This window comes from Corvus brachyrhynchos, unplaced genomic scaffold (genome assembly GCF_000691975.1).
Source record: "Corvus brachyrhynchos isolate BGI_N302 unplaced genomic scaffold, ASM69197v1 scaffold17, whole genome shotgun sequence".
NCBI lineage: Eukaryota > Metazoa > Chordata > Aves > Passeriformes > Corvidae > Corvus > Corvus brachyrhynchos.
Genome location: NW_008240046.1, coordinates 4,479,051 through 4,505,286, shown reverse-complemented (window position 1 = coordinate 4,505,286; position 26,236 = coordinate 4,479,051). Strand labels below are relative to the sequence as shown.

The 26,236-nt window shown below is 38.0% G+C and overlaps 1 protein-coding gene across 1 annotated transcript in view; it reads right to left on the bottom strand.

Moving 5' to 3' along the window:
- GRXCR1 (glutaredoxin and cysteine rich domain containing 1) overlaps positions 1–26,236 on the bottom strand; it is a 37,410-nt gene that overhangs the window by 2,702 nt on the left and 8,472 nt on the right. The window contains exon 2 of the mRNA XM_017744317.1: positions 6,858–7,097. Coding sequence (XP_017599806.1) covers positions 6,858–7,097 — 240 coding nt within the window. The remainder of the gene's footprint in view (positions 1–6,857; positions 7,098–26,236) is intronic.

The following is a 26,236-nucleotide window of genomic DNA, read 5'->3' as shown; positions in this document are numbered from 1 at the left end:
AATAACGTAGTCTGACTACATCAGGCCTCTTAGGGTTTCTGTGTCCTGAACCAAGGCTCTAATGAAGTGTTGGGGACTTTTTTCCTCCTGAAAGTAAATGCAAAGAGATTTGCAGGCAAAATTAAAGTGTCAGGGAGGATATGGAACTTTTTGTTTTCTCCTCTTCTAATTAGAGGGCCCTATTTGAATGTCTATACTTCACTTATGTAGCCAAATTCATTGAATACTAAATATTGTGAAACACTTGCAGACACTTTTAATCAGAAACCCACAAAAGGTGAGGAAACTGAGGCACAGATACACAGGCCTTACTTGCTGCCAGGGGCAATTGGCCACATCTTCGCCATGTGGTGAGTTCATGCCGTTGTGCTGCCCCAGTTTGCTGGCCCCTGCATATCCAGATTTCTAAATTTTGTCTTTGAGTTTGCTTCCAGCATTACCTAGAAGATGTGGTGGGGCACTGGCACAGGGCTGAGGTGCAGTGGGATGCTGGCACAGGTCTCAGATGTGCCATTAGTTTGAGCTGCCTGTAATCAGCCCCAGCTCCCCACCAGCACCTCTCCCAGTTTCTGGGAGGGGCAGGAAAAGCTGCTGGTGAGCACAGAGAACATATGTGTGTCTCGAATATTCCTCTAAATGTCAAACCATTCACAGCACCTTGCTGGGGACTACAGAGGCTGCAAGTGTGTAGACCAAATGGCAACTAAAGGCAACCAAACCTTTCAAAGGTCTTTGTATGACACCCTACTAAGGTTATTTTCCCTGTAGAAAGTCTTTTTGCTCTGGCTTCATACAAAAGAGAAGCACATTTGACTCTTATTTTATGATTTTAATTTTAGTTAAAAAGGAAAATGTAAATATTTTAGTGGATGTGGAAAGCCACTTTTTCAGTGGACACTACTCTTACAGTGTTATACTTTCAAAGAGTTATTTAAAAAAAGAAGTATCACACAAGGTAATTAGTTGTAGTTAATCACAGAATATGACAGGGGACTGATCATCTAACCTTATTGTGCTGATTCTTCTATTGAAATCCATTATAGATCATGGGCAAAGAGCACACCAGCTCCCACACATGCATTAGGCTGTGTTCCCAGCAGAGCAGCTTTTAGCAGTCTGTTGGGCCCTTTCACGCTTGTCTCTCATCTTTCCCTGCTTTCACACAGAGCAGCCAATGGGAGTCATTGGTACAACAGTGAGGGCTGGCCAAGGCAGCACATGGAGTATTGGCTTGGGGCCTAAATACACTGCAGCAGCTTAAGACAAAGCTTGTGCTGGTCATCCGAAGCAGAGACATTAAGGATTTGCAACTTTATTGATGATGGGATTGCAGCACTCCAAATTCCTTAAGCTAGACAAGCCTCAATTTGCCCCCTTCAGGAAAGGATCTCTTCTCTGTTGCCACAGGCAAAAACATTCCTGTGAGTTCTGCCCCATGTTACAGTGATGTTGTGTGATAATGCTAACTGACTTTTACAGCACAGTAGTTAAAAGTTTGACAGGTTTCCCATTATAGATTTATATTTTTAATTATTTATATTTCTGATGACAGTCAGTCAGTCAGCTGTGTTCTTTTCAAGGTAGAAAGCTATGGTTTTTTAATTAAAACCCAAGCATCAGAATGGCTGTCAATGTTTTTAAGTGTTCCAGTCTGTCTTCTCTGATTAGTGGCTGCCCAAGTGAAATATCAATACAATCTGCAGAGATTAACCTTCCCTTTGGATCTTTGAGTCCTAACACACAGAGTCTATAATTAATAGAATAATTAAAGCAGCTGTTAAGTAAGTCCAATAGCTGCTTTATGACCAGAAAGTGATGCCTTTCTTTTCCTAGGTGGTGCTCAGTCCACAATTACTCACAAAGGTATGTAAAGCATTAAATAACCTGTCCCTCCAGAGAGCAACATAAAGAGCATGAGGGACAGTGGGCATAATCTTTGGAGAATCAGCAGGGAGAAGGGAGTTTTCAGTTTTGTTACCCAGTTAGATTTCAAAGCAGAAGCCTGTGAATCCTTTATCTACTCACTTTGCTGAGTCTTTGCCATGTCAGAGGAGCCCAGGGGTTGCAGTCAGATATTTGCCCTTCTTTTGGCAAGGAAATGCCACACACTTGGCTAAATCATTAGACAATTTTTCCACACAATTTTAATTAATAACATTATTTTCCCAATTATCCCTTGAGAACATTCAGAAATTAACATCATATTTCAGCTATTAAAATCCCATATATAATTCCCTTTAACTGTAGAACTAGGACAAGGTCCACTACTTTTTCTACTGCCCCCATTCTGTCCTGTCAATGAACCTGTCTGCTGCTACCTATCTTGGATATAAACCATTACCATTTCCATGATGTAATTCTTCATCAAGGAATAAACACAGGTATATGGCTCTGCACTTGGCTTTACTAGAATACCTGCTGATTTTGGGAAGCAGCCTCTCTTCCACATCATTCCTTATACCCTGAGAAAAATTAGCAAGGCACTGCAACATCCCTCTTGTGGACACGCTTGCACTGCAGATAAATTGCCTGCCCTATTTCCTGTTTTGCTAAGCACATAAGAAAGGCCTCTTGTTAAGGCAGCAAAAATGCACTCACACCCTTCACCATCATTGGCCCTGCCATGCTCTTCACCATGGCGTGGCAAGGAGTTGGGCTGTGTGCTCCCCTGTCTTTGCCCACAGCTCACACTCCCTTCAGTGTGCAACACCACACCTCTCGCAGCCAGGGGCCCCTTGGCAGCAGATACAGAGAGGGTACAAACAACTGCCTGGAAATCTGCCCACAAACGGAGAAAAGTGACACTGCGGTATAGTACCAGCACCAGAATTCTGGATTTGATATTCAAAGAACAGGAAAGGGTGATGTGTAAAAAGCAATTGAATCCTGCATTTCCTGACATGTTAAAACTGAAAAATGAAGGAAACAAGGGGGAAAATGCTAGGTGACTGAATGCAATAATTACATAATACTTTTACTGTCACAGAGCCATTCACATTCTCCCATCAAGTGAATACCAGAAGAAGGTATTTAACAAAACACAGAGGTTGTAGAGAGCTAAAATACACATGGCCACTGGAAATCAGCTAAAAGGAAACTGTTATTTCCTGTTTCACAAAAAAAATATTTTACACATGTATTTTGCAAAAGTCAGCTACAAAAACAGCCTCATCATTCTTTGGAAATGATTGTAACCAATGTGTCAATACTATAAACCTCATGCTGTTTTGGATTCATTATAGCTGGGAAAACTAAACAGGAGATATTTTCCTCAGAAAAAACAGTCTTAAATTCACATATCTGAAACAAATCGAGTAGTTTTGTATGGCAAGTGAATGCTGGAATTCAATCATGTATTTCAAGTAGAAAAAACAAATACATGTATTTTTAAAAAATTATTCTGTGAGTTAACATTTTTACAAAGAATTACTTCATTTGCCTGTTTTATTTGCATCCCTTTTTCAGGAGAGTGGGTCTTTGCAGAACATCAAACTTTAACAATTCTAAATGTCTTTATAAGAGTAAATGAATGTTCCATTATTTTTTCCTGTGTGGTTCTCTGTTTTCTGGAAGTAATTTTTTATTCTGCATTGGTATCCCAGCAGATGGCATAATTCCATTTCAGATGGAGACAACCTCAGGTGAAAAGAAGGGATTAGATCAGCCTGTTAAGAGCATGCAGCAGAAAAAAACAGCAATTTCCTGACAGACTGATATTTAGACAGCATGTGTCAAGAAATACAATGATTCAATCCTGAAAAAAATGAGAAGATTAAAAGCCCTCCTGTACTGCAGCATGCAGGACTTTGCTTGACAGGGGCTAAATACGATTTTTCTATTGCTTCTGCCCAAGTCATGGATTTGTTACATTGTCCCTGTGCAGGCAAGGATAAATTCCACAGCCGTGTGAATATTTATCCCCACAGCCTGCAGTGCTCAAACAACTTCGTCCATGCTTCTGAACAGCTTGGGTACCATATACTCTATCAGGTGCACATATGCTGGGGTTTGGTGCTTTTGTTACTTTTATCTCATTAAGAATGATCTTTCACCTTTCAAAACTGTTCATATTTTAGTTCAGGGTTGGGGTTTTTTCTACTTATGACTCATTAAAAGCTCAATATAGATTCTCGTTTGTATTGCTACATGCAATTTCCTTCAGGGAGGGATTTTTCAGGAAATAAATATTCAAAATTCAAAAAAAAAGAGAGAGAAAAAAGAGGAAAATATCGCATGATTTATTTACTGTCACACTAGGCTTTGGGATTTTGTGTTTCATTTGCATATCAGAAGTTAATTATTATAAAAGACACTATAGAAATATCCACTGTTACCAACGAGACCAAATTCTGTAATTAGTTCTCAATTGCATTTTAATGAAACACAAGCCTAGCACAGGTTCCAGCCAATATTCTGCCTTTGGGATCATGATGCACTGTTTTCTGAAGGTGAATTGACAGAGACGGGGGGTGAATACTTCATTGCCAGACCTTCTCAACGTGCCTAGTGCCCCGCTCCTTATTTCCCTAAATGAATGAGTTTCAAATTCTTGTGAAGCCATATTAAGACAGAGAAAAAACTTCCATAAAATAATGGGGCTTGCCACATTTACCAAACAATGAGTGCACACAGGTCCCTTGCCAGGGCAGGTGACAGGCTCATCCTGGGGCTCTCTATTCCCACCTCCCTGCTAGCCACAGGTGCTCTGTTTGCAGCCACAGTGCGCTGCCCCATTTAGCCCCGCTCACACCAAACTTGGCTTTCTCATCATGGTCCGTCTCAGCTAAAGCACCCCAGAGTGGTGCTGCAGCAAGCAGCAGTGCCTCCCACGGTGATAGTTAGTGGAGAGCAGTGCAGGGCACGAACCTCATGTGGGAGCAGGGGTGAGGCACATGCTGCCATGAGCTCTCTGTGAGCAGAGGAGGCGTCTCATGCACTGTTCCCTGCCTGCAAATCTGCTTTTCCACAAATAATGTCACTTTTACATGGAATAGCTTTAATTCTCTCATGAAACTAAAATTTGTTCCAGTTAACTACAGTGTGCCTCATCAATTTAAAAAAATAAAAAAGAGAAAGGAAAAGAAGCAAGAAAACACACTCCATATCTGGGGCTTTTCCTGGTTTTCAGCAGGCCACGGCTTTTAGTTTTCTTGTGCTAAACAACGTAAGTGCAGTTGCCTTGCTGCAGTAAATGTTTGTAGATCAGAACACCAAATTATTTCATTTTTCATTATCTATAGGAGGTATATTTGTCTCTTCCACAGAAAGCTATCTTCCTAATTCACTTTACTTCTTTTCTATACCCCTCCAAAATATCTCATACAGTACTTAGAGAGTTTTAATGAGAGAAAACAAGTTTCTCACAATCTTTAAAAACAATCAAACAGAAAAAAAACCAACTGGCAGTGACTTAATGGGCCATCCATCATACCAAAATGACTGTATCCAGGCATTTCCCACAGGTAAGCAAATAACATATTTTATCAATTTCAGTATCTTATCTGAATTCTTTTGACAAATTGATCATATGTGGACTGAGATTTTCTTGGAGTCAATCATAACTCACCACTTACACTTTCAACGTGATAATTAGATAAGAAAATCTTAGTCTGAACCCTGTTGAATTTTAAGCTGCTGTTGAATGCAGCACTCTACTCCTAGCTGGCTGGAGAACTCTCCAAATCAGAGTTTTTATAGAAGCATATTCTACTATGAAGTAAAAATCACTGCCTGTTAATACTCTGCACACAGGTGATTTTACAGCTGCTATAGTGGACTGGCAAGGCCTATGACAGCAAACGATCTTGTTTTAGTGCTCAGGGAAGTCTAAATCATTCAGAACACATGGAAAGCTAGGAAGGCATGGGGAAAAGGAGAAGGAAGTGTTCATACAGGCCCAATATTTATTTTCCCTGATTGTTGGTTACACTGCATTTTGTTTCTTAAATGTTTTGTGAAAATGAAAGCCTTAAGTGATGCAAACACAATAACCTCACTGTGTTTAAATATAGTTTTCCTTCACAATCACAGTCTCGCAGTCGGTGCTAATTGCTAGCTTTTTACAGCTCCAAACAAATACCTGCTCTGAGCTTTCAGCCTGTTTTCTTTATGCCACTTTCCAGAATCATTTTCTTTTGATTTTTTTTTTCTGTCTATGAGGAATACATTTCAAAAGTACAGATTCAATGAAAAGGTGATTTCAAATATCAATAGTCTTCTAGACCTAGAATACTAGTGTAAAAATGGGGATTAGAGTTTTCCATTTGGAGTTTATGTCTTATAATAGGGCAGAATTGGGCTGGGTTTTTTTCTCTTCTATAGCCAGGCTTTTTTAAAAGTAAGTATTAGCCAATTTTGTATCTAAAATATGTTCAGCTGACTATAGGTCCTGATACAAACTACATCATCCAAAATTCAATGTATATTTAAAGCCTGACACCCCAAGGTGTTAGTCTCGTATTCAACACAGATATTACTAAATGACAGATTTATGCTATATATATTCTTCCTGAGTCACTCATACATGCAGGTTCTCATGAGGGAAAAAATCCATTCATCTCTATTTTCATGGTTTCAATTACAGAATAAGATATTTTTTAAGAAACAGATGATGTCTTAGATGTATTACTGCCTCTTACACTCCTCCAGATAGTTTCTCCCTGGTTGTCTTTTGCATCTTTAGATAAAATTTATCAGTGAGGATCTGTGCAGTGCATACTACAAAAGGATTTCTGTATTTGATTGTTGCCCTCTCTGCAGCACTGCAGACAATTTTCTAAAACTCCTGCTTCTCGTTCATCAAGACTTTTTTTCTTCCCAACTCTAAGATAAAACATATAAGTTCATGCTTTACTTACCCCGAGATAATGGCCATCAATAAACACAACAGGGAGTGAGGGAACTACGCAGACACTTCTGCATCTTTCATCTAGTTCTTTTCCATAATCACTGTTCAGAGCAATGTTTTTTTCTTCAAATTTAACTCTGTGATTTTGAAATATCTTTCTAACCAGTTCACATCTTTCAAAAGTGGTTCTCACCACACGAAGACTGGTAGTATAAATCACTATGCGGCCAAACTCTGGGACTGTTGAGACCTGAAAAAAAAGTAGTTCTCATTACATTGAGAAGTGTCAGTAGCTTCCAAGTATTGAGTAATTTTATTTAAAATATTATTTAAGAAAAACAAAACCAAACAGTATCTTAAAAACACAGTCCAACATTCATCTTTTTTTCAAATGTGAAGATGGAACAGGAGGAATGAAGTTCTTGAAAACACCAACTTAAGGCAATTTAAGTGGTTTAAGTAAGGTGCAACTTGACTTTTTTTGGAAAGCCTTAGAGATGGTGAGTCAACTTCTATATTTTCAACAAACAGATATATTTTAGATCCTGGTGGAATTCCAAATGTGAATAATTTGACACTGTTCTGCTGATGTCTGATTCTGTCAATACAGTCACTTGTGTTTGCACACAGAGAGTCTGGTAGTACCCATAATAAGACTAAACTTTCTGCCTTAGGTGTTGTTGACAATCTCCTTCAAGACAAGAGCCTGAGCTACGCCTTAGCACATCTATGAGGAAACATTAACTCATAATACTTTGGGTCTCCATGCTGAACTAGATTATGACTGCAGAAGATACAGATGTATCCCTAATTTTTAACGTAGTTCCACAACAAATTACTCTAACATCCAAACAACAATAAAAAGGTATATTTTGTGTGTATTCAGTGTCCAATCAAAAACCTACTGCAGCTAGATGGAAAAAGTTTCGCTCTACAGATCAGATTTGACATTTTACCCCACTTCTCCTCATGTAAAAGTTTATGCTGCTTCTTTCCTTTCTAGGATGAAAATAATTAGATAGTGTAAATACTACAAGGATTATTTTGCCCAAGAGAGAGATAAATTTTCAAGAAGCCTGAGAATCATTAGTCTAAACAAAGACATTATGTTCAAATATATAACTGAAATGCCAGCTTTTTAAGAAGGTGGTAATGCAATTCCAAGCTTTCCAAATTGTCCATTATATTAAGCAAATTATATTGAATTATTTCATCAGTATTCCAGGTGTCAAAACACAAGTTAGAAAACAAAAAGCAAGAATACCTCTACTATACTGTAACACTGTACAGAAAATGAACTTTGACAGGTGAATAGATAATTTTCTACCCATGTCATGCAATAGCTATAAAAACATAGTTGTTAAATGGGGCAGATGCCATTGCAGATTTTGCGATATAACCAGTCATGATTTATCTTACTATCTAAATACAAAAAAAAAAAGATCCTTGCAAAAAGTATATTCTGCTTAGAGAGGTGTTTACCAGGTTCTTCGTATGGTAAAGAGTTCTTAGGAAAAATATTTGCATTTCACAGATCACTTACAGAGCACTGGAAGTGCAATTGCCAACATATGTAACTATGACTTTCATCTCCCATTCTGGAAAGGAACCATGTTGTGATAGGTCAATATTTTTTCTCTTTGAATGGATGTCAGAAATTCAATTTTAGGAACAAGTGTTATGAAAACGGGCTGCTTTTCTCCAGCCCGTTTTCTAGGTTGAAAATCTGTTATACTGCTACTGCAGCATTGACTCTTCTCCAGCATATTGTTCACACATTCCAAGTGAGAGAATTAGCTCATTCTCTATGTAAAAGACAAGTACTCTACATAAATACTGCAAAATATTTTAGTAACCACACATGGGTTGCTTGAAGGAAGAGGAGTTCGTTGTTTTCGTAAGTAACCAAAAGAAGTTTCTAAAATATTGCTTAAATAGAAAATTTCACACATTCATCATTTCTTCCTCTTTGGAGTGACAATACGTTTTGAAGAGCAAAACTATTCAACAGGATGAAAGCTCTTGTTCCTCCATAGCTCTAATCTCTAATGCTGTTTGTTCCCAGACACCAGAGGCTGGCAGCATGGGTACAGACAGTCATTATCTAGTGAAGCATCAGAACTGTGGTGTCCCTACAGCATACAAATAAGCAGCTGAAGAGATGGAAAAATGGCAAGTTGTAAAGTGATCTGGAAAGATATCAAGTGGAAGGTGTGTACAAAGAGTCACTTTTATGTTTATTCCTTTATTTTTTCCTAATGTTGCAGTAAAGAAATACCATTTTTTGCCCTGCAAAGAAGTATCAAGGACATGGACTAAATAATTCTTCAGGGAAATTTTGATAAAAACCTTGTTTTCTGTGCTACAAATGTACACAATTTGTCCTTGCAAGGACTTTTATCATGGCACGAAAATCCTTCTTGTCAGTCACCTGTCTGAAAAACACATTGGTAACTAAAAACTGGGGGTTTATAATAAGAATCTATGTTAATTCTTATTTTTCTAAACAATATAGAGGCTGCAAACTGTAATATTTAATTACCAGGATACACTCTTGAAGTAAACCAGTAAACACTGTGTTTTTCCTTTTTAGGTTTTAACTGTGGCAAAAGCATAATTAATAACAAGCAATGTAAACAAATGAAAAGAAAGACACTTTAGAAAATAAACTTTTACAATTTTGCTTTGTAAACTTGAAATTAGAATCACCCCATGTAACTCATAAATACACATAAAACTCCGGGTGAAATTAAAGAGAATTCTCTGGTTAATGGGCATGACAAAACTTTAATAAAGCTGTGGAAGTTAGACAGATGAATGTACCAAAAGATTTGGAGCAACTTACATTAACCACTTATTTGCACTTCTTGTAGGTGGAATTCTCATTGAAGCAAGAAGCTTATGATGCCTAAGCTTTTTATGTATTTTTCATATCTTTGTAGCTTGATAGATTGCAAATGAATGGCTGTAGCTCCAGTATTTTCCTACCCTTTCCCCCTAGATTTTAGAACAACAAGCTAACCTTGTAATACATTCCTCAAATACTGTTTAGTCTTATTGTCAGGAAGAGGACCTACAAGAAAAACGTTTTGTTTTCCAACCAGAATCTGAGAAATCATAGCAAGAAGGGGGACAAAGAAGCCCTTGGACCAGCTCCAAGGGGTTGACCCAGGGCTGGGTTACTGGGGCAACTGAATCTCCTATTGGATGTACCCATTTGATATCCTAATTAATTAACCTTATAAAAATTGTAGAAATCTGGTGCTGGGTGTGCCCATCACCACTGGGACACCTGGAAGCTTCCAAATAAAGGTCTGCTTTTTACTTTACTATTCTAACACTGTTGCAAGGGGTTTTTCTCTCTTGATTGTAGGCAACACTTACAGATTACCGTTTGGCTGAAGGCGGCAACTATTGTGTCAGATTCAGGAAACTCTGTGCACATGGGCCAAGATTGTGGTTCAGAGAAAGAGTCTGAATAGAAAGACTGCCAAGGAAGGGATTTAAGTTTTCAGGGGAAAATAAATTTGCTTTAGTAACAATCCTCTACATCATTTACAGCTCTTAGTTTAACCATCTTTAGTGTTACCATCTCCCCAATAGTCAAAGGGCACATTCTGCTTTACTGCCTCAGCCTGAAGAGCTTGCATTTTTCTTGGGAGCGTCAAGCAGCCAGAAACAGCATTAGCATGACCTGCATCATTTCACAGCAGAGCTGCCACTTCCAGTGACTAAGAAACAGCTGCCCCTTTTTTTCTGTCTAGAGAGAAAAAGTAATTGCTTCAATCCTGTTCACGATTGAACAGGAAAAAACCATGTTACTTCCTTTGTGCCTGACTCAGTATTTCCTAGACTTCTTCATCAGGTCAATCAGGGCTTTTGCAAATCACAGAGTCATAGAATCATAGAATGGTTTGGGATGTAAGAGACCTTAAGGACCATCTAGTTCCAACACCCTGGCATGAGCATGGACGCCTCCCACTAGACCAGGTAGTTCAAAGCCCTGTCCATCCTGGTCCTGGTGTACAACTGGGGGAAATCGAACCCTCTGCCATCCCACTGCTGTCCATCTGACGTGGTTGCAACTCAATGTAATCCTTAACTGGGCAAATCTTCTGCAAGCAACATGAGGGATTTTCACCCATGAGGCGAAATTTGTGAGCTCATTATCAAGAGGGACCACAAAAGATAGGAAGAAATTGCTGCTGGAAAAGAGAAGGCTTAATAGAGCAAGCAGATAAGCAACAAAATGAAGGGATGCTGGGGACTGAAAAAGGACTGAAAATACAGAACTAACGAAAACCAGATGATAACCTAAAACCTAAAATGTCAGAATACTGACAGAGGAAGAGTAGTAGAGACCAAATGTAGAAATAAAAGCATGAAAAAATAACAAAGAGACAGGCAGTAAAACAAAACAAAGTACATGATAAAACAGGGAGAAGGTCACCAAAATAAGACATCCTGAACCTTTTTTAAACGAAATCCCAGTAGTCAGTGTAACTGTACAACAAATATATTACCGAATATGTGAATTTCCAAGTTCCTTAAAAATTTTGGAATGTCTTTAAAAAAAAAGTTGTGTATTACCGGAGCTTCAGAAATATGAAATATTTGAGAATCACACTCCTAAAACATGTCTTTGAGCATTTACATTTTCTGTATAACAGTTGCCTCGTCAATAATAACAGACGTCTCAGTAGCTCTGAAAAAAGAGTACAACAGTCAGGTGTTTCCATGGTGCTTCTGAAAGCCAGATAAACACCATAAATCTCTCATGAATATCTCTGAGTTCAGTCTTTCCCCACCATCTCTTATCCCTGACTTCTGGGTCCAGCTGCAACTAAAGCAGCAGCAGAAGTGTCCGTGTTTTTCTATTGGTTTCATAGTTACCTTGGCCCTGACCAGTCCCACCAGTCTGAGCAGATATTTCTCTCCTGTTTGTGAGGAGAATTTATAAAATTAACTATTGAAAAACAATGCTAAATTAATTCTTCATTGTATTTGCCATTAATCACTCTCTAAACACACTCTATAGATTTTCTTTAATATGTTTTATGACATTTTTGTCTGCCTTGCTGGCTTTGAGTGGCTTTTTATCTTTTCACCAAAACCCTTAACATGGACATTTTTGCAGCACAGTTAATAGCTAACAATGGTCCAAGCCAACGCTTCTCTGCTTGTACTGTAAGGACTACTGCTATACCTTGGGGCATAAAGGGATTTCTCCTAAAACAGTGGTGAAATTTGCTTTTTGAAAACCTTTGTATATGACCATGTCCACAAACAAGTAAACAGACAAGTCCATCAGTGACAGGAATACTATACTCATGATGCTAACCTCATTTTTATTTGGTTGCAAATGAAAACCATGACAGCAACACTACCAAAGTAGTCATGGGATGTTTTTTAATCCTATCTCTAAGTAGAAAGTATAAGCATGTGTTTTAACCCCATTAGTTGAAAAGAATAGCTATTTACATGCATATTCATGTATCATTAATTTTGATGGAAGCATCATCCACAAATTTACACTCGATTCTTTTGAAGAAGAAAGTTATAAGTGAAAAAAAAAATAAGCTGGTATAGCAGTTTGGCAAAAGCTGAAAAGCTTTATCACATAAGAGATTTCTAAAGGTTTTTACTATGTTCAGGTATAACATTCAACATGTTATTCATGCAGTACTGAATTGCTTGTGTGACCTAAATCAAGGGCTGATATACCCTTCTCTGTCTCAGAATATCATCTTTCAGCATCTCAGAGCATTCTGCTGAATTATGCACCCCATGGCTCTGTAATTAGATACTATCAGACTGGCAGAAGTATCTGCTTCACTAAGTAGGCTGAGGCAGGAATCTAGAGCACATTACAAACCCTGTGCCAGAGATGCTTCAGTGAGTAAATGCAACTCTCATGATCTAACAAAAATGTTGAGCAAATGAAAATGAGTTATGCATATATATATTTTGTATGTATGCTTGCATATCTAAAATTGAATTAAACTGCTCACTTCATAATTGTCATTACATCATTTATAGCTTGAATTTGTATCAATAACTGAGTGGCAAGAAGAATTGTGATCTAACTTTCTGATCACAGTCTGGTTTGGACTTTCTGTTTTTATTTTACACTCAGAAAATGAAGGTAAGAAAATAGCTATGACTTTCTTGTTGAAGAAGTTCTGCAGAAAAAAAAAAAATTAAGCATTTCATTTCTGCAAGATTTAAAAGCTTTTACTAGCTTTTGCATTTTAAAAGACTTCCAAAATACATACAAAAATAGTGAATACTTTCTGAAAGATAATTTGAAACTCAAAAGCTATGACCAAAATGTTTCATTGTTTTTCTATGTGCTACTTCATGAGAACATACAAGTTTTCAAAAATGTATAGCATTTAATGAAAAACATACTTTTCATCAAGTCACTGTTTATGAGAAAATATGCAACATTCTTTGGATGAGATGGCTGAAGATTGAAGACCTGTGTTCTAGCAAAAACTACAATATTTGCTATCATAACCACACAGAACAATGCTAATGGTGTTGTGGACCAGTCCATTCTGTCTATTGGTTGTCTGGTTCAAATTAAAGTTTTAATGCTATCTTCCCAGAAGAATTGATTTGCTGGTCATAAGATCTCTTCCAACACACAGACTTAATCTACCAAAGTAAAATGTTTTTTCTTTGGCAAGTAAGATCTGTTTACACCTACTGAAGCTGTTGCAAGCAGTCCCCAGTCGTGGCGTGTACTCTTGGTATGAAATCACATCCCTTACATGTCACTGTTTGAAGTCCAGCCCTTTATGGGCTCTCACACAGAAAAGCACAGTGCACACATAATTTTGAATTTACACTCTGTCTTAAGTGCTTTACTACATTAAGACTGCAGTACTGTTTGCATTGCCTTCAAGGACCCAGCACTACATCAATATTCAGTAAAATTCAGAACTTTATTAAATTCAGGAAACTGTGCATGTTAGAAAAGCTCAATAGAATGAAGACTGATTTCTGCAACACAGCACTCATACACTCAAGTCAAAGCATGTACTGGCCTTGTCTTGAAATAACACTATACTTTTTCTTATGCAGTTTTGGCAATTAAAGGGGGTATAAAATGTAGGACTTGTGATCTGTGACCCCTTAGGGCACTGAAATGATATCACCAGTTGCCATCCTCATAACTATCAGCAAGCTGGGAAGGTCCACCAATACCAATTTACATGTGAGGCTACCAAGAGCTGCACTCCTAAACAAGGTAGCTAGAGAGTCTGGGACACTTCCAAAGAGACGCTAGCTTTGCTTTCTCCAAAAAAGTGGTCAGGTCCCTGTTTTCCTCAGGCTTTAAAACAGCACAAATACTTGTGTGGCTTTTTTCGGGCTGTGCATTGTAACCCACCTCACCCACAAACAGCAGCTCTAAGAATACATCAGTTTCCAAAAGCTGTGTAGGAGCCCAGGCTCCTCTACCTGTCATAACACAGGACATGAGACATGCCTTTTGTCCCTGTTTGCATTTCATAGGGCTGGATAACTCTGAGGAGCTGGGCACAGTTACAGAGAAGGCCTATGATCCAGCAACAGCCTAAATTCTTTGATCTTCTAGCTCCTGGGCAATTCTTGTCTCTCTTATCTACACACACAACATATACTGCTGTTTGTAAAATAGTGCACTTTTACCTCCTGAAGGTTGACATCCTCAAAATTGTTCAACTGTAGAGTAAAATAGATACAGAATGCAATTATACCTCAGATATTGGTATAGCATATTTATATCTGTAATTCATTTGTACTTTTCACTGTGTGTCAATGTTGGGGATGTCAGAGGAAATAACAAAAGTAATAACAATATTACTTGTGATATTTATACTGTTCCTTTTATCCTAAAATCACTTGGCAGTATACTAAAAAATGAAAAACCAAAAGGAAGTCTTTCCATCCTCTGAGACCATGTATATGTGTGTTGTCACCATTTCTGTTCCTCAAATAATACCATATAACATCACATCTCTTTTTCTGCCACTTCAGACTTCTCCACATATCTTCTGCACAGAGTGCTGTTCATATATCAGGGATATCAAGGGGCTTTGATTTCGAAGCAGAAGAATACTTATAATACCACAGCAAAGGAGTGCAGGGCATGACCTGGCCTCTCCCTGCTCTTTGTAATGCTTCAGCTATGGTCAGGTTCAGAAGGCACAAAGACTACAGCTGAGCTCACCTCCCAGCGTCCTTGCTGCTGCTCATCCAGCACACACTCATACAACCAGGTTACAGCCTGCTCACAGGTGACCTGAGCTCCGATAAGAGAACAGGTTATCTGCCCAGGGCTCATGGTCTCTGTGAGACCCTGTATCCTCTAGAGTTAAACTGTGTGATACAGGTCTAGCACTGACTCTGGGGTAAAAGCAGCTCCTGTTCAACAGGGCACAGCAATGCTGTGAAGTCAGCTGGGGAAAAATTTATTTAAAATAAATGAGAAATATGTTTAAATTAGTTGAAAGAAGATCTATATCTGTCCACATCTAATTGGATTTTATTTATCAAGTGCTGAAAGTTCTATCAGTATTTTCTTATTAGTGTATTTATGCCATTCAGTATATGATGGGATAAAACGAAACATTTGAAAATCAGAAGCAAAAGATGATCCTGTGATTAAACCTAACCTAGTCTGCACTTCTCCTGGGTAGAAACACTGTAATGTAATTCTTGTTTCTCTTTTGCTTGCTCAATCCTTATTTCCCTCTCTCCTCATATTTATCAATTTTACATCTCCAAGAAATTCTTCTCAAATAGAAAAATAAGAGAGTCTCTGAGAAGAGTCCTGGAAATGTTACTCTGGTTTGTAAGAAAGGACAAGCATTTCTTTGTTCTGCAAAGACACTCCTCACAAAGATTGAAGGGGAAGAGGCAGGAGCTACTGACAATAGTTTTGTTCTCAGCAGTTTAAGTGAGGCACAAGAAGCCAAAATAAGGAGTGTCCAACAACCTCCTTTCACATTGTGCAGTTCTTTGAGCTGTTCCTGCATTCAGCAGAAGCCAGACAAGATGTACCTAGACTGTCCTGTGACATTTATATGAAGCCGCTTCACGTAGAGACTCCTGTGTGGGGAATAGGCTAAGAGAGGTAATAGCTGAGCTGTTACTATTATTTCAAAACCCCTTAATTGTTGCAGAGATCTGTGTGATTCAATTTGCTAGTGTCCCCTTCCCCTCACATTAGCCTTATAAAGACACCAAGTAAAATACAATATTATGGAGCAAACATCAATACAATATTAGAGCCAGTCACATCATCCCACAGGTAATCTTTTTGCCTGTAAAAAGTTGCACTGCCAATAACTTTGAAATTTCCATTATCAAAGAAAATCATAGGATCATAGAATGGTTTGGGTTGGAAGTAGAACTCGAAGACTACCTAGTTGCACCCCTCATGTTATGGGCAGGGACACATTCCACTTGACCAGGTTGCTCAAAACCCCATCTAGCCTGGCCTTGAACACTTCCAGGGCTTGGGCTTCCACAACTTTTCTGGGCAACCTGTTCCAGTGCCTCACCACCCACAAAGTAAAGAATTTCTTTCTAGTAGCTAATCTCAACCTACTCTCATTCTGTTGGAAGTTATTCTCCCTAGTCCTATCACAACATTTTTATGACTTCTTTCACATCAGAAAAATCCAACACAAAATTCAGTGTAGTACAATTTTCTTAACTGCATTAGCCAGAGAAAAATTATTTCAGAAAATTTTCATCAGCCATCACAATCACCATACAAAAATAATATGCAATAATTTTCTTAGGAAAGACAGATTCAGTTCTTTTCCATTTACAGCACGAATCTCCCAGTGCAACATTGAGGCAGCAGTGAGAAAATATCTAAGCCACAGTTCAGCAAGGCATATGATAACTTTCCCCTTCATTTTCAAAGTGTGCTGTGGGATCTCACACCGAAATAGACAATTGAAACCTCATATACAACCTTTCAGACTCATTATGATCTCTCCTACAAAATGTGTCTCTGTAGCCACATACTTCCTGGATTCCTTCAAATTAGGAATTGGGTGTTGTCCCATTGCTTTGATTCCTTTGAGCATATCAATCATTGTAAACCATGGAAAGAATTACTCTAGGATTATTATTTTATATCTATTCATCTGACTAACAATACAGATACATTTCAAGGTCTTTAACCAGTTCTAGCTGATAACCAAGATTCAGCCTTGTAAAAGTAAATGTGACGGAGAGAATGCTCTGTCATTCACAAGGCATTCACTAAATAAAGTGAATGAAACAGCAGTATTTCCTAGGATACACTAGGCAAAGGGAATTTATTTGTCATTGAGAAGGTTGACTGGAGGTATATTCATAAATTTATTTGCCATCTCTTGGAGCACAATTCTTTGAGCATACATTAGTGACTATTCACCTGGATAAAGTTCCATGGGAGCTAGTGTATGCATTTTACCAAATACAGTGTTTTCTTGTCAGGTGACCAAAATGGTCTCAGACCACATGGGAAGTACACTTGCTTTTTCTGACATTGATCTTCATCTTCACTGAGAGCTTGAATGCTTCTCAGCCTTCAGTGGCAGGGCCATGGCACATTCCGGCCTTGTCTTTTCATCTGTTAGTTCAGTAACCGTATTTTGTCATCTCTGAAACAAACTGATTGCGAAAGGAGAGAGTAAAGAAAGTTAATGATTGCTCTGATGCTGTTCATCAAACAGCCTGTTCATATATTACCCTCTTCTTCCCTCATCAATTCATTTAAGAGCAACAAGATTTCCTGTACAAGAGGAAAGGTGCTGGCATCACTTTACTTGTAAACACAGTATTTGCAAAATGGCTCCTTTGGGACAGGAAACAACACTAGACCATAAAACGTTTTCTTCCAGCAAAACAAGCTAAGTTTTTCAGTGGGGAAATGCTGCTGTTTCTAATAAGTAGCTTTTTGCTTTTCATAGCTGTTTTATAGTATATTTAATATGAACATTCTTAATACCTACCTTAACCTATGCAGAATACATCATTGCCCAGAGAAGTTGTGAATTCCCCATCCATGGAAGTGTTCAAGGCCTGGCTAGATGGGACTCTGGGTAACCTCATCTAGCAAGTGGCATCCCTCCCCATGGCAGGGGGTTGGAACTGAATCATCTTTAAGGCCACTTCCAAACCAAACCATCCTATGGTTCTGTGGTTCCACACGGTGCAAACTCCAATCGGCACCTATCCTAAAAATGAATTTCCTTTGGCATTGGGTTATGCCATATTTCCCCTCTGTGCCTACTCTGTATTGCAAGGCTCATTGTAGTGTGCTGTAATCTGGCATCCAACCAGGGAAATATTTGTTTTCCACAGGTGCAGTGCTAGTAGGAGATTTATAAGCTAATGTTCCTGATGTTTGATTATCTGCTATGTTTGATGAATGGCTTTCAGCTGAACAATCTGAGTGGCAATATAAACATTTTTTCTTTGTTTGATGTAATCATTGGATCAGGAAATTGAAACCCATACTTCTGCACAATTGTGTTACAGTGTTATAGGTTATATCAGCTCTCTGATTTGCTTCTTGGGTCTTCAACTGCATAAAATAAATGCTGATTAGAAGTGTTTATTAAATTTTATTACTGCTTCTTAAGAAATAGACTGTGCCAGTAAGGTACAGATGAAGAGCTGAATTCGGGAAAATTAAATGGTAAAAACTGCAGAAATTTTGCAAAACTTCAAATTCCCTTGTGGTCAGAACAGTAGTTCTGGTGGAAATGACAATACAGTTTTTTCTTTTAGCTAAAAAAGTTACAAAGAAAATTCACCATAATATGGGGTTAAAATATAGGTATTTTTAAGCTGTAATCAAAAGAACAGACAAAAGGATTTATCTTACTGTTGGTCACCAACAAGTGTGGTTGAAGTACAGTGTTAAAAAACCTCCTACATACTCCCGTTAATCTGTCTTTGCCAAAATTTCTGAATTCAAGCTGTAATTGAAAACACGTTTCCCTCATCCCTTTTTCTTTCTTTACTTCAAAGATCTGACCAGATTGCAGAGTAAGCTTCCCTTTCCCTCCAGAAAGCCTGATTGTTCTTTATCTCTCTTCCCCATCAAATTCATTAATTTTAAAATAAGTTTTAAAATGAATACACAATTTTGCCAGGCCTCCAGGAGTGATTTCATTTCCTCTAATGTTGCCAGCATGTGGAAGCCTTTCTTCTGCTGTTACAGTAAATGTCTGATCTATGTGAAACTAAGGGGACCCAGCTTTTCAATTATCCCAGTGAGGGTTTATGACTTCGTTACATCAGTGAGAAAGGACAAGGAGAGAGCTGAATTTCTTTGGCTATTTTCAGCTGTTTATCTGGAGAAAGTTTACTGAAGACTTTGCTCACAGAACAGCAGCATAACACTTTACACAGTGTGCCTTGGACATGAGTAAGATACAGGCACTTTAAAGTGGCTGGGAAATGCGGAAGTAAAACTAAATGTGAAAGTAAAAATTGTTCACAGTTTATCATTCCTACACATTTTCTGTGTCTACTAACAGATGACACATAGTTAGAGAACAGGCAAATTTGAAGGTCACTGTTATTTCAATGTACCTTGCAAACAGAAACGAATTAATGTAAAAGAGGGAAAATAAGACTACAGCATGTCACCTAAGGAAATGCTGCTATTGGTAAATTAAAAATGTATGGCTTGAGCTGCATAGCATCTGCCTACCTGAAGCTGTGCCTGTAAATAGTGTGGAAGACCAGAGAACTGAAACAATGGATCACAGATGGGTCATGAGAATAATGTTAGTATTAATTACACAATTCTAAACAAATTTCAATCCCCAGAAATCTGAGAATAAGTCTCCGTTCTTAGAAGAAGATTTGTTCTAGATTACATCATTTAATTTCCTGCTGCTTAACAGTTACGAGTTACCACTTGGTGATAACAGTTATATGTGGGAGTATGAAAAATAATTATTATTCAACAGTTGATCAGTGTTTATTTCATTTCTTTTATCGCTAGCAACAGGAATACATAGACTAAGTAAAATGAAAATTGAACTTTGATAAATTGAAAATTTTCTCAAGTTTAAAAAATATTGTTCAATTTTTCCTTTTTTTTTTTCTTCTGGGCCTTTCTGTTTTCTGGGCTCTACTCAAAACGAGAAGGGTTGGAAATAAAAGGAGGGGGCATGTAGGTCCATTTGAAAGTGTTCTGTTTAGCACTTAGTGTTTGGTCACTTGACCAAAAGGGACCTTTAAACACTTCTAGAATTGTTTATATTTGGATGCATGTATGAAATACTTGATAAATGACTAGTTATTTTTCTGGCATAATTATTTTTGATACCACCAATTCACATTTTAAGCTACTTTGTGGATTTCTTTCTAATAATATTAATAGAATTTTTAAAATATGTTTCATTCTCTTGGAAGGGAACGTTTAATCCTACTACATACTCAGACTTTGGTGGTAATTCTACTGGTTTTTTATGTACCATTTCCCACGATGACACCCTGACTTGTTAAAAAACAAACACAATGCATTTGCTTGAAACAGCAGTTGTGGAGTTCAAATCCTATTTTCTCTTCTCATGACCAGCTTTTCATTTTGCTTCTTATTTACCACAGTGTTCTAGATGTTTGAACCTATGTTGTCTATCTGGGCACAATCATTGGCCAGCTCATGTCCTCTCTGAGAATATTCTGCAAGTAAGGATGGCTTTAGTCAGGAGTGAACTAGAACAGGACTTGATGAGAATAGACAGATCAAGATGAAAGTGTTTGCTATCTCAGACTATGTGAAAAAGTGAGCTAACAGCATGGCTCTGAGTGAGTCCTTGTTTGTGAACCCTGACCCCATCTGTCTGTAATCACTTCTGCTTCATTCGGTAGAACATTTCATGCTTCAGAGCAACAGGCTTGTGTGATCAGCAGCAAATGGCTGCCATGAAAATTACAATGTCTACTCTGGTCCATTTCTTTTAAACTTGGCAGCAGCTTTGGAATACCCTGTATAGTGTTCTCTGGCAGGCAGATGAAGTTTAAAAAAAAGCAGATTTCTATCCCTTCCCTCTTTCTCTTTGCTCCTCCCTTTCACCAGTTCCCTACTCATTCTTTCTAAAATATTCCCTTGGTGTCTTTAGACTGCTGGAGAGACTGATAAATGCTAATAATAACATAATAATAATACATACATACAGGGATCTCTGACTCATTTTACATTTAAACATTGCCAGGTGCAGTTAACTCATGCAGTGATCCCCTTTATAGTTCCCAAATGTCAGTTAGTTTGGTTAATTAACAGGCATTAGAGGTCTATGAAAACTGTATTCTAGTCTGTTGAGCTTCTTACAAATGCCATTCATCATATTTCTGACTGGAGAATGAAACTGGTGAGATCCTGCTTATGATATTTCATGGCTCTTCCTTCTTTGTCAGCTATGCTTTGTGTGGTAAGTGAACCTGTTTTCCCAACACTTACTTTCAATATACCAGATAGGAAACAGCACAATAGTCCATTACTTATTATATTTGCACCAGTGTTGCAACTGGTGATTCTCCTAGTGCTAGAGAGAATCAGCAAGTAAAACTGGTATTCAGGAAAGCCCTAATCAGTTACACTTAGCTCAATCAAAAATATATTGCATTTTCATTGAAAAGTGTTTCAGACTGTCATGGATTAATTACAGCCTAGAGTCAGTCTGTCATATATAACAGAACTCCTCACTCAAAAAACAACTAAAGACGGTAATAATGAAATGTGTCATTCTCAACTGCAATCATCAACAGAGAAAATTGAAAAATTACTATCAATTCTTCACAATTAACCTTCTTAAGCAATAAAATGAGAGGACAGGGTTAAAAAAATTCTGGTTTTGATTTGGGATACATGGAGTTTTTATGTTCAGCAGATAATAAGCTTTCTGTCAAAAGTTATTTTATCTTTTACTGCATTTCTACAAATGGAAGCTGAAATGAGATTCACTAAAATCTTGAAACTCTCAAGGAATGTTGAGCAAATCAGAGAAACCACCACCCTCCCTTAATTTTCAATGCCAAACATCTGACAAACTATGTACTTTTTCTTCCCTGACACCTTATACAACTTGAAGTCTAGCTGAAAATGTTACTCGTGGGTGGAGATAAAAACAGGCTATTCTGTAAAGGTTGGAGTTGTCATTTGCACTACACAGTTAAAGAAAAGGACAACCATTTGTCAGGTGGACACGAAGCATTATCTCACCTGGGGTCACAAAGCACTCAGCAACTGGTAATGAATTCTGCACAGACCTTTGAACGAGGCAAAGATCAAAGTTACAGTGGGATTGGTGCACCAAAGTGCTGATTCAGTCCTCACCTCTCAGAGAGCCCTATCACTCAATTTATGGAAGTGATGCAAAGGAGTATCTTGTAGTTATAGCACTACTTTGTTCTGCATTAGCACTGAGTGATGAAGGACCTTGCTTCCCTGCTATATTACTTAACCTAATTGGAACTATGCTCTCAGCTATCTCATTACTTAATAATACCTAGATATTTGGTACCTTCATCTTCAAACCTTGAGTAGTTAATTATTACTTATATACTCAATATCCATTTTTTAAATTAAAGATCCATCTACATTGCACACTTAAAGAGGTTAATTTCTTTTTTAAGCAATAGATTTTCAAAAAAGGCAGAGAGCTTGAGATTTTTATGCAGATACAACTCCTAGACAGCATACCTAAACCAGCTCTGACCTAGAATAGCCTATACTGTCACAGCTAGCCTTGATGTATGAAAGGGGACAGGTGACTCGTCCACCAGTTCCATGTGAGCAAAATACAAGTTAACTTCATGAAGCAGAATTATAAACTTCATTGCTGGAAAAACACTAAGGCGTAAGCTTCTGTTTTCTTTCAGTTTTTAACCATGTAGGTATAATGTCTGGAAATCAGAATATAGCAGGTTGTATGGTTTATACCAGGTCCTAAACCTGTTGGTCAAAATAGCCACCGAGTTAGTTATTCTGTATATATCACATCTGCAGTTGAACTAATGTTTTAGCAAGGTCAGTGTAGGCAGCTTTACATTCTAGTCTGATTCAGGATTTCGCCCAGAGATGTGTATTTTTTTAAATAAAACAGAAACTCATGTTCATATAATCATACTTTTCATATAATAATGTTCTTACAATGGGGCTATATCATATCATCTATATCATGTCATAGAGTTAAATGTGTTCTGCTCAAGGAGTAAGACTACAAATGAAGAAGCTGAGATTATTAAATCATCTGTCTGCTTTTCTTTTGGAACAACATTTCAATGGCTTCTTTGCATAGATATCATTTAATACCATGTAGCAAGAACAATCAATAACAACATTTATTCTAATTTCATATCGTCTTCAAACAATGCTGAAACCTCATACTTGATTGCACTTCTGCCAGCTGAATAGCCTGCCAAAATGAGAATTGAGACAGCATAAAGAACAGGTCAGAAGGTTCACTAGACAGTTCTCCATTTTGGAAACCTCTTGCTGTTATCTGTTGTGTCTTCAAAAGAGAACTGCTGGAGCAGCTGATGATGAAACCACCTGGGTGAAGGAACTACATTATTCAAGTCTGTTCCCACTCACAAACAGCTAAAAAAGCTCCCCATAGTATTAGTTACCTACATTCAGCTGCAAATATTGGCCAGTAAAAGTGTCCTTCCACCCCACAATCTTCCACATGAGGATGCACAAGAACATCACCCACCAAGCAGACCAGTTTGCAAAAGGCTTGACCACCCAGCAAATACAACAATAGCTGTCATGGCAACATTTTGCAGACAGTTAGATGAACAGAATCTATTTCCTGAACAAGTCATTTAGAAACTGAGCCTTTTAAATCCTTATGACAAGTTTAAGTTTGAACTTGGAGGGTCTGAGTAGGTGCTTATATTTTTGAATCATTGTGGGATTTGAAAGAACAACCAGATTTACCCACTGCATGAGTGAATCCGATTGAAACCATCATAGAATCATAGAAGGCATCAGCAGGACACCTTTCACTAGACCAGGTTACTCAGAGACTCATCCAACCTGGCCTTGAACACTTCCAGGGTTGAGGTATTCACAACTTCCCTGGGCAACCTGTTCCAGTGCCTCACCACCCTCACAGTAAGGAATTTTTTCCTAAGATCTAATCTAAACCTACTGTCTTTGAATTTGAACCCATTCCCCCTTGTCTGTCACTACATGCTCTTGTAAAGAGTCTTGCCCCATCTTTCCTCTAAGTTCCCTTTGGACTGGAAGTCCACAATTAGATCACTCCAAAGACTTGTCTTTTCCTGGCTGAACAAACCAAATTCTCTCAGCCTTTCTTCATAAGAGGGGCCTGATCAACTTGGTGGCCTTTCTCTGGACTTGCTCCAACAGGACAATAACCCTCCCGCATTGAAATCCAGAGGTGACACAGCACTTCAGGTGGGGTCTCACCAGAGACCTCATCAGCAAACACCTGGAAAGGGAAGTTCTCAAGGTACGGATTATGACCTGTGACAGGTGGAAAGAAGCAATAATGCTTAAAGCTCTCCTTTTTCACTGTGTCTATCAGTCTGCCTCTTAGGATATCCTCCACTTGAACAACAATGAAATGTTTCATATTTGCCTGTAGGGCTAGGAGGGAGAGTCCTTTGCATTTAGGTATAGCAAACCAATAGCAAGACATGAGCAGCTGGGCAGGAAAATATCACATTTTCTTTAAAAAGCTGTAAGTTCTTTAGAGACTGAGTTCTTTCTGTCTTACAGAATTTGCAAGGAGAAACAGATTTCTCTTAAATAACAGTGTATGACTCCTGACAACTCCCAGTAGTTTTAAAGCTTGTTAGATAATTAGCAATCAGTAATATTCAAAACAAGGGTACTGAGAGTGAATTTCAAAGAAACTATTCTTTGCCTTTGTAGCAGCATTGGCTGATTTGTCAGTGCAGCTCATAACACTGCATGGTGTTATAAATGTGTGCAAATATTGGCCAGTAAGGCTTTTTATATTTCTTTTTGAGAAATGGAGAAAGAATGAGTCTGTGTGTGGTTTTACTGCAGTATAGAAGACATACTTTTCTGACATTGAAGGATGGTGTCTCTTGTTAAAATTCCAAAGCAAAATGGTACTAAGGCTGTTAAAATGCTTTCCACAATTCATACTAGCAATGAGTGAGGTTTTTCTGTCTTCTTTCTTGCCATGCGTGAAATGAGTCTCTGCCTCAGTGAATCCAGCTGCTCATCTGTGACCATTTCTGTTGCTTTCTATGATGGAGGCTATAAAGAGTCGTGCTGTGACAGCTTCTCCACAATATAACTCCTGCATCAAGCAAAACCACAAGATTTCCTGTTTGGATGGGGAGCTGTAACTTTCCAGCTTCTTTTCAAAACCAACATGCTGGGGATGCTGTCCTATTTATTATTCCTCTTGCAAGCTTTGGGAAAATTCACTGAGGTTTGATTTTCATGTTTTGTACTACCTTGCAATGGATGTTGCAGCCATTAGAAAGGTTTTCATGCATGAAAGCTGTACTCTTTTCTCTCTGGTAGCAAATTCCATTCTGAAGAATGTTTTATTATATTTCAGCTACAAAGTTATGGTACCACCAAATGTTGCAGTCACAGGCTAAAGTTCTAGCCAAAAAAAAATATGATGTCTTTGACCATTTCTTTCTTTCAAGCTGTTAATCATGTACCTTGTTTTGGTGCAGTATGTAATAAACTGCCAACCCTAGTAGACAAATATCACAGCAAGGTGTTGACAGAACAGAGCAGTCTAGAAACACAACACCTGTGGCACATATACATTGATATTTCCTAGCTTATGTAAACCTACACAAATCCTAGTATTTGCAAATCCTAGTTAAGAACTGAAACAGTTTTGAGATCTGCCAACTAAATAATGGGATTTTAATGCACTTAACTTGTTAGAAAATTTTTTTAAGTTTTAATAAAGGAGCTGTTTTTTCATCTTCATTATTACCATATTTTTGCAATTGCACAGCTGTGCACTCTGGTGACAAATTAGCCCAATGTAGCCAAATATTTGCTTCCATGTTTGTAAAGTTTTAAGTAAAAGATACTTCACCTAAGACACTCAAGTGCAATGAGGACCCTTAAATATTTGGCTGCAGAGTAATTTATTTGTACACAAAATTAAGGGTCGATGACCAAGTATGATGATAGGAATTAAGCAAATAGGCAATTTATTTCATCTTTATGTGTTCTACAATATTTGTATTTGCTGTGTCAAAGGCATGCAAAGATTATGGGGCAATGAACTAGCAGGCAGCCTGTTTTACCATGTCAAAGAAAAGTGAATAGCCGCAAATTTTCTTGATAGTCCTAGTTTTAAGAATACTTCAAAAGATATTTTCTCCTTATTTTCCTGC